Source organism: Vipera berus (genome assembly GCF_964194415.1).
Source record: "Vipera berus genome assembly, chromosome: W".
NCBI lineage: Eukaryota > Metazoa > Chordata > Lepidosauria > Squamata > Viperidae > Vipera > Vipera berus.
The window spans coordinates 55,575,743-55,589,486 of record NC_138210.1 but is presented as its reverse complement, the minus strand read 5'-3'; the positions used below and the strand labels follow the sequence as shown (position 1 = coordinate 55,589,486).

The 13,744-nt window shown below is 42.7% G+C and overlaps 1 protein-coding gene across 5 annotated transcripts in view; it reads right to left on the bottom strand.

Annotated features, from left to right (window-relative positions):
* Positions 1-1,228: 1,228 nt before the first annotated feature.
* Positions 1,229-13,744, bottom strand: part of LOC308676226 (serine/threonine-protein phosphatase 6 regulatory subunit 1-like) — a gene marked incomplete at its 3' end in the record, with an annotated part of 71,314 nt that continues 58,798 nt past the window's right edge. For 4 of the 5 annotated variants that reach the window (XM_081342028.1, XM_081342029.1, XM_081342031.1 and 1 more), the window contains 7 exons: positions 12,877-13,022; positions 10,748-10,919; positions 9,277-9,347; positions 5,524-5,620; positions 4,451-4,576; positions 2,857-2,977; positions 1,229-1,686 (listed from right to left, as the gene is read on the bottom strand). In XM_081342028.1, the coding sequence (XP_081198154.1) occupies positions 2,881-2,977; positions 4,451-4,576; positions 5,524-5,620; positions 9,277-9,347; positions 10,748-10,919; positions 12,877-13,022 (709 nt within the window). Of the gene's footprint in view, positions 1,687-2,856; positions 2,978-4,446; positions 4,577-5,523; positions 5,621-9,276; positions 9,348-10,747; positions 10,920-12,876; positions 13,023-13,744 lie in introns of those variants that run through there. The other variant, XM_081342030.1, reaches the window with a different exon arrangement.

The window sequence follows — 13,744 nt, the reverse complement described above, 5'->3', positions numbered from 1 at the left end:
CGAGAGGAAGAGGAGGAAATTTAAATTACGTTTTGGGAATACGCTGTAGATATATAAGAAAACTCCTCTAATATGGATTCTGGTGGGGAGATATGGTAGGCAATTGCTGCAGGGTGGACACAGAGTAGGCCAACATTCAAAGATTAAGGCTTATCTGTTACAGCATGGCTGGTGATTTATCCACAATGCTGAAATGAGGGGGGGGGGGGAGAAACTGTCAATAGGAAAACAAAGCAGTGATACAGAATTCCCTATGTCTCTTTAAAAAATGGCTTCTCTAAGGACAGCTTAGGCTTAGGCTGACCCCCTAAGCTGTAGATTCTCCCACTTCTTAACTGAAAGGAAGTATTTTATTTTTATTTTTATTTATTTTAATTCCATTTATATCCCGCCCTTCTCCGAAGACTCAGGGCGGCTTACAAGCTTACAAGTGATGATAGAATCTAGCTGTTTCTAATTCTACCAATGCAGCTGGTGCTCGGGCCTGTGAGAAAGATCTCCTCTTTCCACAGGTTGCAAAATGGTGTTTAAACACCCTAGGGAAAAATGGCTAGAAAGGGCAGAATCCAATGGGAAGAGAACGAGGAGAGACCTGACAACCAAGTGAGCGGTGACTGTGCACAGGGAGGGGATGGAATAAGAAGAATCAAGGTGAAAACTTTTAGAAGGGCCAATCCAGGATTCACGCTGGCATGTACCAAATTCTAATCAAGAGGTTTAAAGTCTTATTGAACAAATTGGTGGAAGATTCCAAATTAACCATGGGCGGTTCTGGCGAGGTGATGCAAACATGGATTGGCCAACGGATCGCAAAAGCCTTTTCTGCTTTTTCATGTGGACTACCCAGTTAAGTTCTCTTGAGGGGATTAGCTAAAAAAAGTCATTGGGGGGGGAGGGAAGTAGATCCGGCACTTGATAAAATGCAAAACAGGGTTCCATCCCGACAGGAAAAAAAAAAGAGACTGTGCATCTCACAAATTCCACCTCACATGCTCCTGTCCTAACCTTTACAGTTAGCAAAGCCCATGGTGCCTGTTTGAAGCAAGCCCATTTTAACCACCCTGTGCGATGCTTCTAGTAGTCACGTCTACCTCCCCGTGGATCAAACATGTGGATGGAGGGAAGCAGGGAAGCGTGCTTGCAAGTGGGAAATTCCACGGTCGTGAGAAAGGGTTCGCTCCCCGCCCACCTGGCACTCCCCCCCCACCCTCCATCAGAAGACTTCTGATATGATTCAAGCATCAATTTTAATTGCATCAAAGACAGGTTTACTCAGTGCAGCAGTGTGTATGAATGCATATCGAGGAAAGGGAATGCAGGGGGAGAGGCCTTGGGCCAAAGGTTGCTGCCCCTTGCCAGAGTAAGGGGGGAAGGAGGGGGGAAAACACAGTTGCTGAGATTCCCAAACGATGTGCCAGAAGGGGGATGATGTTGCGACCCTCGTACACACATCCGTTTCTCTCACAGGTGCTTGTTGGAACCACTCTTCTGTGATTGCTGGGGGGGGAGGGGAGAGGAGAGAGGGCAGGGCCCTTTCGTTGCCCCTTGCTGCTTTCTCTTCTGCCCCCCCGCCTGCCCATAGGGGTGAAGGCACCGGAAGGACTGGGGACAGTCCCTGGCAAATAGACCGATTGAGCAAGCAGCTGTGGTTCTTTCCCAGTGACGAGACCCACCGAGTGCCTTTATCTGGGGAGGAATGAAAAGAGAATGGTTAGCTTTTTTTTTTTTGCCTCTCGGTTTCATAGCGTGTCGTGCAGGTATTGGGCGACATAATCCAAACGTTTTGCATCTGAATGTCAACTTGCGTTCTACAAAACAAGCTTCTAGCCCAAGTGACTTCAGCATCTTTTTGTAAAGCCAGCAGCCCCTAGGTCAGTGGTGGCGAACCTATGGCACGCGTGCCGGGGGAGGCACTCAGAGCCCTCTTTGTGGGCACGTGCGCCTTGCTCTTTGGCTAAGTTTTCGCAGGAAAAAGCCATTTCTCAAGCCCCTTCCTAGCCAAAACAAGCTTCCGGAGCGAGCCTGCTGTTTTCAGCTTTGAATTATCTCAAATCTGACACCAGAAACAGACTAATAAATGACCTGAGTGCTGCATGTGTTGCTCTCAAACTTACAAAGTATAAGCCAAGGTTAGACAAATTATCAGCATGCATACAACAGCAAAAATCACATTAACTGTTCAAAAGCATGCCAAGTGCAAACTTTTACCTTTCAGTAAAAAGTTGTTGGTATCATTCAAAGCTTTGTTATTGTGTTTTTCTTTTAAGACAAAAGATGTTAATGTATGAGGTTTTTTTTCTAAACTAAAACCTCAGTATTCAGATCAAATTGCCATGTTGGCACTTTGCGATAAAGAAGTGGGTTTTGGGTTGCAGTTTGGGCACTCGGTCTTTAAAAGGTTCGCCATCACTGCCCTAGGTGCAGACAAGATGGGTGAACTAAGAGGCCTGCCGATCAACACAAAAGATGGCTGACATCACGCAAGGTTGGAAAACAGAATCAAACGGCACAGACAGCGTTTTGTTTTAATTATTAGAAAGTAAGATAAAAGAGTTATGTAGGGCAATGGAAGTCCCATCCTGATTAATGGGGTCTTCGTGGAATTTTCCTCTTTGACTTCAAAGACCCTGCTAAGCATGGCAACCTAGGTAACTCCCAGTTGTTCTTTATAACCTTTAATGGCTACATTTTTTTCCCTTTTAAAGTCAAGTTAACCAACTATTAAAGAAGACACTTAAACTAGTAGTAATTTCTCTAACAACATGGAAGCTGTAAAATACTGCATAGGTAGTCCTCAACTAGACCATTCATGTAGCAACTGTTTGAAGTTATGATAGTGCCAAAAAAGTGACTTACAATCAGTCCTTGTACTAATGACAGTCACACCATTCCAGGGTCAATGGGATCACCATTTGTAATCTTTCCAGCTAGCTTCTGACAAGCAAAGTCAATGAGGGAAGCCAGATTCACTGAATAACTGGGGCAAAAAAGGTTATAAAACTGGGTACTATCATGTGATAATAGTAGTTATTTCATAACTAAGCAATAGTGCTTAGTGACATGGGTTCTCATCCCAATTGTGGCCGTAAGTTGAGGACTGCACAACTATATACAGTTGTGGAGACAAGTCATAAAAGAACTATAATGACCAGGAAGGGAATATGTCTCTAACAGATTAAAAAAAATCTTAATTTTGTAATTATTATTTTAAGAAAAATATAAACAAGTGAAAAGAGAAACATAACATTTTGGTCGTGAAGAGATCCAAAGCTTTGGAAGCATCATCCAATGAAATAATTTGCAGTGGGATTTTAAAAGACAGAAAGAAAAGCATTTGATTGTTACAACAGGTAGTTTCCAAAAGGAAAATGTAAATGACTAGTTTTACTGCTAGTAAAACACTGCTAGGAAAGAAATGCCGCTAAAAATTACCTATCTCAATTATATAAAAATGTGTTTATCCTGCTCAGACAACTTTTTATGACTAAATTATTTTCTGACCAAATAAGCAATGACCCAATCTCCAGAAGAAAAAAAAAAGTTGGGCACGTCACTATGAGATGATACTAGACACAATCTGTTCGGCCTAATAGTAAGGATTCTTGTTATATATTGATCATTTCCCCCCGCAAATGTCAATATTTGCATGCTTAGGTTGGTACTGAATAATACTTTGGTATGCATTCCTTTGTAATACTATTGCTTTACGTTTGTCAAAATAAAAACCATGGGTTGCAGCTGTGTCCAATGGGTTAACTTTATTTTTTTAAAAAAAGGTTCTACTGAGAAAATCCTATTTTCATCATTCTGCAGAACTATCAGGTTTGAGACTCTGGCTCCACTTATGTAAGTGATTCTGCAACTCATTGCGACATAATTAGACACTGCTCTCTCCAATCCTCCTAGTTTTGCATTTCCCAATGTGATTAGTGTCTCTGCAAGTGACTGGGAATACGATACTAAGAGCTTTGTATTTTTCAATTTCTTTATCCATTCGCTGATCTGAGATGCAATATGCAATGAATATTTCATGCAGAAAACTCTGTTCAGATGTCCCAGAGTTTGTTGATTATAGGGCATGTGAAAAGGCTGCTTTTCTCCTCATCGCTTGCTATCTGCTGCAAAACCAGCACTAAAATGGGCAGAATTTCTGGTTCAGAATAATTACTGGGGTTTGTTTTTCTTTAAGCTTCAAAAGCAGAAGAAGAAAATAAAAATAGGAGGATTAGGGGGAAGAGACAGGAAACGGTTTGTGTCCACACTACAGTATTCTGTGATTGAAGACTTCCAGAAAACCTTTGCCCGACAGCCTGTTTCCAACTACAGCTAACTTCCACCCTTGCTGCTTTCTAATGAATAATTTGAGATTGCCTTCTTGCAACCATCAAATCCTTCTTCTGTGACATACTAATCCTTCTTCTGTGACATACTAATCCCTACAATGTTTTACCTGGCTGTCGATGGCTGCTGTTGCTCTATCTGTGGGTTGCTGTGCTCAGGTTGTGGAGTCTCTTTTGTCCCCTGAAGTGGCTGGGTCTGGCTGGAATCAGAGGTAGATGGGGGAGGCTTTTTTGTGCTGTTGAAGAAGGCGGGGGAAGGCAGGGAAAGAAAAACTCATCTTAGCACTGTGGTATGGATTGCTTTTATATTCACAGTAGCAAACTATGATTATACAGTATTGGATTTATCCAAACAATGATTAAACAATGGATCTGCAGAAGGCACCCTAGAGAGAAGAAGCGGCCATTTTTTCTTATTTTAGTTTTTTAATGGCTAAGTAAAGGTAAAGGTTCCCCCGCACTTGCGTGCTAGTCGTTTCCGACTCTAGGGGCCGTTGCTCATCTCCGTTTCAAAGCCGAAGAGCCAGCGCTTGTCCGAGGACGTCTCCGTGGTCATGTGGCCGGCATGACTAGACGCCAAAGGCGCACAGAACGCTGTTACCTTCCCACCGTAGTGGTCCCTATTTTTCTACTTGCATTTTTACGTGCTTTCGAACTGCTAGGTTGGCAGAAGCTGGGATGAGTAACAGGCGCTCACTCTGTTACGCGGCACTTGGGATTCGACCCGCCAAACTGCCGACCTTCTGATCGACAAGCTCAGCGTCCTAACCCACTGAGCCACCGCGTCCCTTTTTAATGGCTACGATTTCACATTTCACATTTTTATTTTTCAAATCAAGTCTCTCTCAAGTTGCCCATTCCCCAGCTCTTCATTTTGCCACGGTCATCGGTTCTGCTTTTCAGGGCCGTTTTCGGTCTTCCGTTTTTTTCCCCACCAACAGGATTTCCTTTCTGATTCCAAGTATTCATCAAGTCTGACTCTGCTTAGGTTTTTGAGTTCAGCCAAGGTTAGTCAGGTGCTGCCCACTAGTTGGGCCCTCTTCTTATTATACACCTGGCCATATCGGAAGGAGTTTTCATTACAGCCAGTGCATACTTGCAGACCAGATAATTCATCTTTTAACAATCCCTCAGACGAACACACACGTCAGTGGCATCACAGATTCACATTTCAGCATTTTACCTGGCTGCTGTTGTCATTGTAGAAGAGTTCGGTGGATTCCCCTCTTCTGGAGGGCCTGTGTCTGGGGTGGGAGGATCCTGTGGAACACTAGAGACTGCTAGAAAAGAGGGGTGGGGTGGGGGTGGGGGGAAGACCAAGCGATCAGATCTAGATATGGGGTGGGAAACACATGATCTGTACAGAGGAAAATGACAGTTCTAGAGGGAAAGCTAAGACTTACCCAGCTCCCATCTTTGCCAGGTGTAGGCAATCTTGGCTCTTTTATGACTCGTGGACTTCAACTCCCAGAATTCCTGAGCCAGCATGGCTCAGCTTGGAAACCTCTCCCTTTCCCCTCAGCGTGGCCGGCTCAGGAATTCTGGGAGTTGAAGTCCACCAGTCATAAAAGAGCCAAGGTTGCCTACCCCTGCTCTATACCAAACCTTCCTTTCCACAGTGTTATTATTTCTGAGGCATTGAGGACACAGTAACTGTCTGCCCAACCCCCACTTGCTCCCTCTCCTATTAATATGGTCAGCCCAGGGAAGGGGAGCCAGTGGCTCTTCAAAAGTGATCGGGTTCCAATTCCTGTCAGCTACAAAGATAGTGGATGCTGAATAGCAGTCCAGCATGGGGCATCCAGAACATCCAACATGGGGGTGGGAGGGAGGAGAGAACCAAGGATGATCTAAACATGCCATAATCACAGGTGGATGGACTGTACAGGTTGACTATTCAAGGAAGCTTTTGGGAACACAAGGCAGGAGACTCCTCCCAGTCATGCTTGTGAACTCCACGGGGAATTGGCCATGCAAAGATGTAGGAGAAGAGGTAAGTGGGAGAGGTGAGAGAGGCAGGTAATACAGGCTTTGTGTACAGGATCAGAATGATGGGCTTGAATAAAATAGGCTGAACTCCTTACCCAGATACAGAATGAACGGTATTCCACCGGATAGGTATGTTGCTCTTACAGCTAAACTAGCTGTTGCCCACAGACTCCCGAAGGCTCCAGGGTCCCCAGATTAACCACCTCAAAAATCAAAGTTCTCACATGGGTCGTAGGAGTTTCTACAAAATGGATCCACTACTCTCAAGCACTGTTCCTTTATTGCTGAATTGATTTTATTTTGATGTGGCATGTTGCTGCTCCCTTATAGTATTTGTGGAGACCGCTTTCAGAGGGGACAGACATCTGGCAGTGTTGAATGTAAATAAGTATGTGGGTCTGTATGTGTGCAGGAGTGAAAAGGGAAGAAGTGGTGGACCACAAAGTCCGGAAAAAGCCGAGACGGTCTTAGGGAAGACAAGACTATTGGCAAGGGCAAGATGGCCCTCCTGTGGTAGCTGCTGGAATGGAAGGACGAACAAGGCAAAGAGGAAAGAGGAAGAAACAGACCCCATGTTTTTGGGTCCGAGCCTTGACGGGGAAAAAAAAAAGTTCCTTCTGACAGGCTGCTATATGGCAACTGTTCGGGATGCCACACTACTCTGTACCACTGCCAGGAAGCAAGGATTCCACTCAGCACTGGGGAGTATAAGCCAGGAGGTACACAACCATTATGGTTGATAACACTTTTTTATCCACAGGATAGGAAATTATAGGAGTCGTTTTATATTAAGACATCGCCTCTGGGCTACCATACCTAGGACTTAGCAAATCTGATTCAGTTTCTATTATAATATGTATTATGCTAATTACTGCATTAACTTGCAGAAATTACAAGTGCAATTTTCATTAGAGCACACAAAGAGCTATGCTGAATGAGAGTATTTAATCCAGGATTCAGTTTTCACAGCCCTCAATGGAAGCCCACAAGTAAGCCATAGACCAGAAAATCAACTCTAGGAAAGCTAAAGCTACTTTTACTGGGATCAATTATAACCACAAAATCTTGTGAGTCTGATTGTGCTGTACATCCCCCCTCTTTGTTGTATGTCAATAGGGAGGCATCTATTGAGCCACTTCTGATTGTTAACTTGCTGTTCTAGACTTAAAAATTCTTTCAGCCTAGATAATAGTTCCTGAATATTTCTGACAAAGTCATTTTCCTTATTCTATTCTCTACACATTATATATATATATATATATATATATATATGTATGTATGTATGTATGTATATATATATATATGTATGTATATATATATATATATATATATATATATATATATATATATATATATATATATATATATATATATATATATATATATATATATATATATATATATATATATATATATATATATATATATATATATATATATATATATATATGTATACACACACACACACACACACAAAGGTAAAGGTTCCCCCAGGCAGTGGTCACAGTAGTGACAGCTCGTATTTGTGTAATTTTTTTTTTGATTGCTAACAAAGAATTAAAGGGAAACTGATATGATCATTTCAAACTTATTTGTTCTCATCAGCCAGCCATACCCTTCTGAGATTCGAACCTGGCTGACTGATGAGAACAAATAAGTTTGAAATGATCATATCAGTTTCCCTTTAATTCTTTGTTAGCAATCCCCCCAAAAAATTTACACATATATATATATATATATTATAGATATTTATTAAATTTTTATACTGCCCTTCTCCCGAAGGACTCAGGGCGGTGTACAGGGCAATAAATATCAAAATACAAAATACAAACGTTTAAAAAGATTAAATAATTATGCCCGATATAATACAATAGTTAAAAGCTATGTTAAAACCCAAACCCAAACCCCAAACCCATCAGACCAGGCCGGCTTGTTCAAATAAATAGGTTTTTAGATCGCGTCGGAAGGAGCGAAGGTCGGGGGCCATCTGGAGCTCAACCGGCAAGCGGTTCCACAGGTGTGTGTGGCGCGCCCACAGAGAACGCCCTCCCCCTGGGGGCCACCAGTCGACATTCTCTGATCGGAGGCACCCTGAGGAGGCCCTCTAATTTGAGCTGTCACTGCTGTGACTACTGCCTGTGGATGGCCTTGGGTTAGGCTGAAACAGGAAATAAGATTTGTCCCATGTTTGGGGTCTAGCAAGGTATTCTAAATACTTAACACTTAACACACACACACACACATCACTGTCCATTTTGAACATATAGTGGACATTTTTATCTTTCATCACAACTAAAATGCAATATATAGTATTTGATGCTGGAGGTAATATTATGATTAGGAACTGTTGGGAACTTTATACACGGTAGCAGTCTAAATTGCCAACTAAGGCTACATTTGTGATAGCAAATTCCATACTGTCATTATGGTGCATGTGAAGACAATAATAATATTTGTTAATATTTGCTCAGATCTTCCCAACATTCAGCTTTGTTGGATTATCCCATAGTTTTAGTATTATGGAAAACGACATCAATTTTCTCAATACACCTTTAGAATGCCCTCCCTGGAGACAATTTTTCATAAACTAAAAGTCTCCAAACTAAAATCTTCCTGAGTATTTCTCTATTTTTATTTTTTGTGTGTGTTTTCCAGCTCAGTTGACAGAAGGATAACAAAAACCCTGTAAACTGCTGATTTGTAGAAAAATAATACGATAGGTTGACTGAATGTCACTGTTGGTTTTGTTCAGATTCTTATTCTCCTGGGACTGTTAGCATTGATCACCAGCCTTTATATTTATCCCTCCGGTGAAAATTCACATGCACTGATTTTTGTCCCAGTATGTACTTTTCCCTAGGGTATTCTATGACATAATTTTGTATGAATAAAGCACATTGATTTCTGGACACAATAAAACTGTTTCTGAAGAATCAGTGATGCTCACCTTCTGCTTGGGACCCATTGTTTTGTGCCACTTCCTGAGAGAGGATGGCTAGCTCTGTGAGCACTTTAGAACTAGCAAAACAAAATAATAATTGACAAAATTACTATGTCAATTGCAAAATGTTTTCCTTGGAACAGCTTATATATCCTAAGATGATGTCTTTAATATTATTAACCACAACATCTGCCTATCCGCTGTCCTTGAGAAGGACTTGATAGGTGGATATAAAAATGCCAGATCTAAATATCTAGCTGACTTTGCAACCAAACAAGAAGAAAAAAGTCCCCAAATTCCCTCTTTTGATGCTTTAAAATGATTGTGTAGGCTCTAGTGTGAGCCACTGAATTTGTTTCTCCTCCAAGCTCCTCTTCTCATCACATCCAATTCTGTTTGCCCGACACCCACTAGCAGAAATGAGCAAACTCTGATCAATGACATTCAGCTTCCAGCACACTTCTTGATTCTATCATAAAACTTGATGGCAAAATGATGTTGCCCAGCAATGCAACTATAGTGTGTGTGTGTGTGCTTGTGTGCGTGCATGTGTGTGTGCATGTGTGTACGTGCAGGGCAGTGATGGCGAATCTTTTAGAGACTGAGTGCCCGAACTGCAACCCAAAACCCACTTATTTATTGCCGGGTGCCAGGTGGGCATGGCCCACTGGGTGGGCATGGCTGTGGTGGTCATGGCAGATTGGGCGGGTGTGTCCCAGGTGGGCGTGGTCACCTCAATGTTGCTCTTGGGGAGGGACACCTGTGGGGGGTGGGCAGGGATGGAGGAAATCCAGGGGGTCTCTGGCAGGCGGGATGGTAGGCAGGAGGCTCGTCCTGCGGGGTGCGGCGAGGTAGGGCAGGGGTGCCATGGCCACGGGGCAAGGCAAGGGCTGGGGTGGCTGCTGCCTGACACCATCGGCCCCCGCACACAGAGGCCAGCGAGCGCATAGGGGCCAACGGTGTCCATCAGCAGCCACATCCTGCCAGCCCCTCTACCAGCGCACTCTGGGGCTCCGCAGCCCGTCGCCAGCAGTTCAAAGAAGCCGCCTCTGAGATGGATGTCTGGCCAACAGCTGAGGAGGCGATGCAGTGAATCGTGCCCAGGAAAAGGAGAGCATGCGAGGCCAGGAGGGACGGGACGGGGGGAGAGGGAAACCAGCCGTGCCGGGATGCATCCGGCCACGTGGGACCTTGGCAAGTTAGCAGGCGGCTGAAGAGGGACGGTTGCCATCTCCGGGGCATGGCGAGCGTGCCCACAGGTTCGCCACCACTGGGTGTAGGGGGATAAGAAACAGGATAATTAAGCCCCTGTAAGATTTATCCATTTTACCCCTTAATATCCATTATGCTTCCAACACATGCACACAAAAGGGCCTGAAAGCCCCAGTCCCTGAAATACATGATCCTAAAAGTCTAATTGATGTTCTCTTCAGCCCCCCCCCAAATGACTAAACATTTAAGTATTCCAAAGCCTCACCTCTCTTGCTGTACAGCGGGTTCTGGAAAAGAGGCCCAATTCTCATCTTTGCCAGAGCAGGAGGCACCTGAGTTAGGTTGGTCCCACACTGCTGCTCCTGTATCAGCTACCACCAGTTGTGAGGATTTTGTAGACTTTGCGGACAGATCAGACCTGTCGGCCCAGGTAGGATCTAGGGAAGACCATATTTGCACAGGAGATATTTATCCGGTGCTAGAACATACTACAGGAGATAATTAGCTCTATTGTTCCTGTAACTGTTATTAATAGTCTCCCCCAATCTATGGCTCACCATATGTGCTGGGATGACACGACTCAATATTCTGAACTTACCATGATTATTGGATGAATATGTTGGGACTTGGAAGTCTTAACACATCAGGAGAGCAGATGGTTGGGGAAAGCTGGGTGTAATCCTAACATAATTGCCCATTTCTCTTTGGCATAAGGAAAATGAAGGTTTCCTCAATTGATCAAATGTAAGTCAAAGTATATGGATACAGAGTAGGATGAAAGCCCAAATCACACCAAGTTTGCTCTAAAGTCCAATTTTGTCTTGATCCTTTAATCATGAATTTCTGTGCTATTATGGTTTCTTTTATCACAAAATAGCAAAAACAGGTGTATTTCGAAAGAAGAGTTCCAAGACACACAATTCTGTGCAAATAATTTAACAAACTGGGCTATTTGGCAAGATCTTGGTATAAATCAAATCTTGATGCAATGTGGGAAAAGAGGCATTTTTTTAATTCAGCATTTCCTTACATTGTTATTCTTTCTTCAATTATACTAATAATGTCCAGAGATTGAGAAAAAGATGTTCAGACCTAATCCAGATCAGCTTTTCCCAAGAAAAGAGCCAATTATTTTTATGGCAAAAGACTTTTACTTTCAAAAAAATTATTTCCTAGCCATGAAATAAATAAAGGTGAAAAAATGTGGTACTCCTGTGGTTGCTAAATATCAATTCCCAGCAACCCTGGGAAACATGACCAAAGGTGAGGAGGATTTCAGGGGGGAAACTTCATAAATGGGGTGATTTGACAATATACTATGGTGAAAGCCTCACTTTGGTAGTTTTCAAAGGAATGTTATAATTTTTCCTTTATTGCGCCATAATGTCACTTTTCCTCTAACACTAGTGTTATTAGATCCAGTTGTCCCTCCTTTTTTTCATTTGTAATATACTCATCATGCACTCATCTGTAATGAGTATTGTATAAGAAGCAGGTGGCTATAGCTGGTAAACTTAGAAGTTTCACTCCCAAGAGTTTTAAACCAGAATTAAGCTACATTCCTGAGGAAAGAGATTAAAAGAGAGAGGGTGACAGTCCTAAGGATTCAGCTAGAACACTGCAAATCAGCAGAGTTGTGTGGAAGAACATGCGAGAATGACGCTCTCTGCCACTGTCAAGTATATGTCTTATGACTTAAATAACAGCATCTTCAGTCAGCCAAAGAAAGTGATTGACAGAAGAATCACTGAAATTGTAAAAACCAAGTAGCTAGTTTGGCTAGGATAATACTCCTTGAAAATAACATAAAATTGTAACTCTTAGCAAAAGTGAACAACTATTAAAAAAAAATCAAACCTAGGTGTTTTCTATAAAATTATCTGGCAAAAAATATTTCAAAACCTAATTTATTTATTAAATTTCTACGCCACTCATCTTTCCTACAAGGCGAGCCTTAGCCAAGCTGAAACACTGTTTATTAATGACAAGCATGTTATTTTATTCAGTGTAGAGTAACGCTTATTTCAGAATTCACTTTTAAAGGGGACAAAGGCTATTTCATTCTTGTTCCTACCATGGACTGCTCCTATTTAGATCTTTTCCTCTATTCCGTGCTGGCTCAGGAATTCTGGGAGTTGAAGTCCACAAGTCATAAAAGAGCCAAGGTTGCCTACCACTGCTCTACTCCATTAGGCCTCATTACCAAAATAAGCAGAACAGTTTCAAATCAGGAAGAGAATCGCCGGCGGCAGCAGCATCAGGAACAATGCCACCTTGCTTCCTAGGGGAATTTATTGCCCATTATTAAAGGATGCCCAAACAAGCAGACAGCAGCTTGGATCTGTTTCGCCACTCGTCCACCAACCCCACCAACCCAGCCTCTTGAGTTCTGACCTCCTAATGTTCTTTCCGCTTCTGTTTGTTCGCCACAGCCATTGCTGACAGGGACGGCCTCTCCATCTCCCCCGCCAGGATCTTCTTCCTCGCCCCCTTCACCTTCTGAGTCTTCGCTATCTTCACTATCTGTGCTACCAAGTCTTCTGCAAAAGGGAGAGAAAATGGAATAAAGTAGAGTTATTACCCACTTGCCTATATAAGCAGTTTCCATTCCAGTGGACTCCTTTTTTCTGCAGCTGTACATCACAATGTGCATTCAGTTTGGTGTTGGTTTAATCTATGTGGGCTAGTCTGCTAAGGCTTGCTTAAGCAGTCATGGCTTAATTCCATGTATAAATATAGCCACAGAATCAAGCTACTGGTCCACCCAACTGTAACGTACCAATTTCCTCCTCTAAATTCCACTAAGAGAGCCTTTCAGCAATTAGAATGGCTGAACTCTATAAGCAATTCAGGCCTGCCGGTCTGATAGCATCGTCACACTATCAGTCCTAGTCTTTATGACGCTCGGGAGCCCAAATTTGATTTCGAAAATGAAAATGCACCTCCCTAGATATAAACATAAAATATATTTATTTATTTATTAAACCAATTTGAATGGTCACCCAAAGTCACTGAAGCAGGTGACTTCGGGCTGCCTACAACATTAAAAATAAAATAAAAACCCAGATGCCCCCCCATCCCCACTCCCATGGCGGCAGCAGGTTGCATGTCCCTGCTACTGCTAACAAAGAAGAAAGAATCTAACACAAAGATACCGTGTTTCAACCCAAAATCAAGTTCTAACTGGAAAATAAGCCCTAGCATGATTTTTCACGATACTCTTTAATATAAGCCCTACCCCCCCCACCCCCCCAAAAATAAG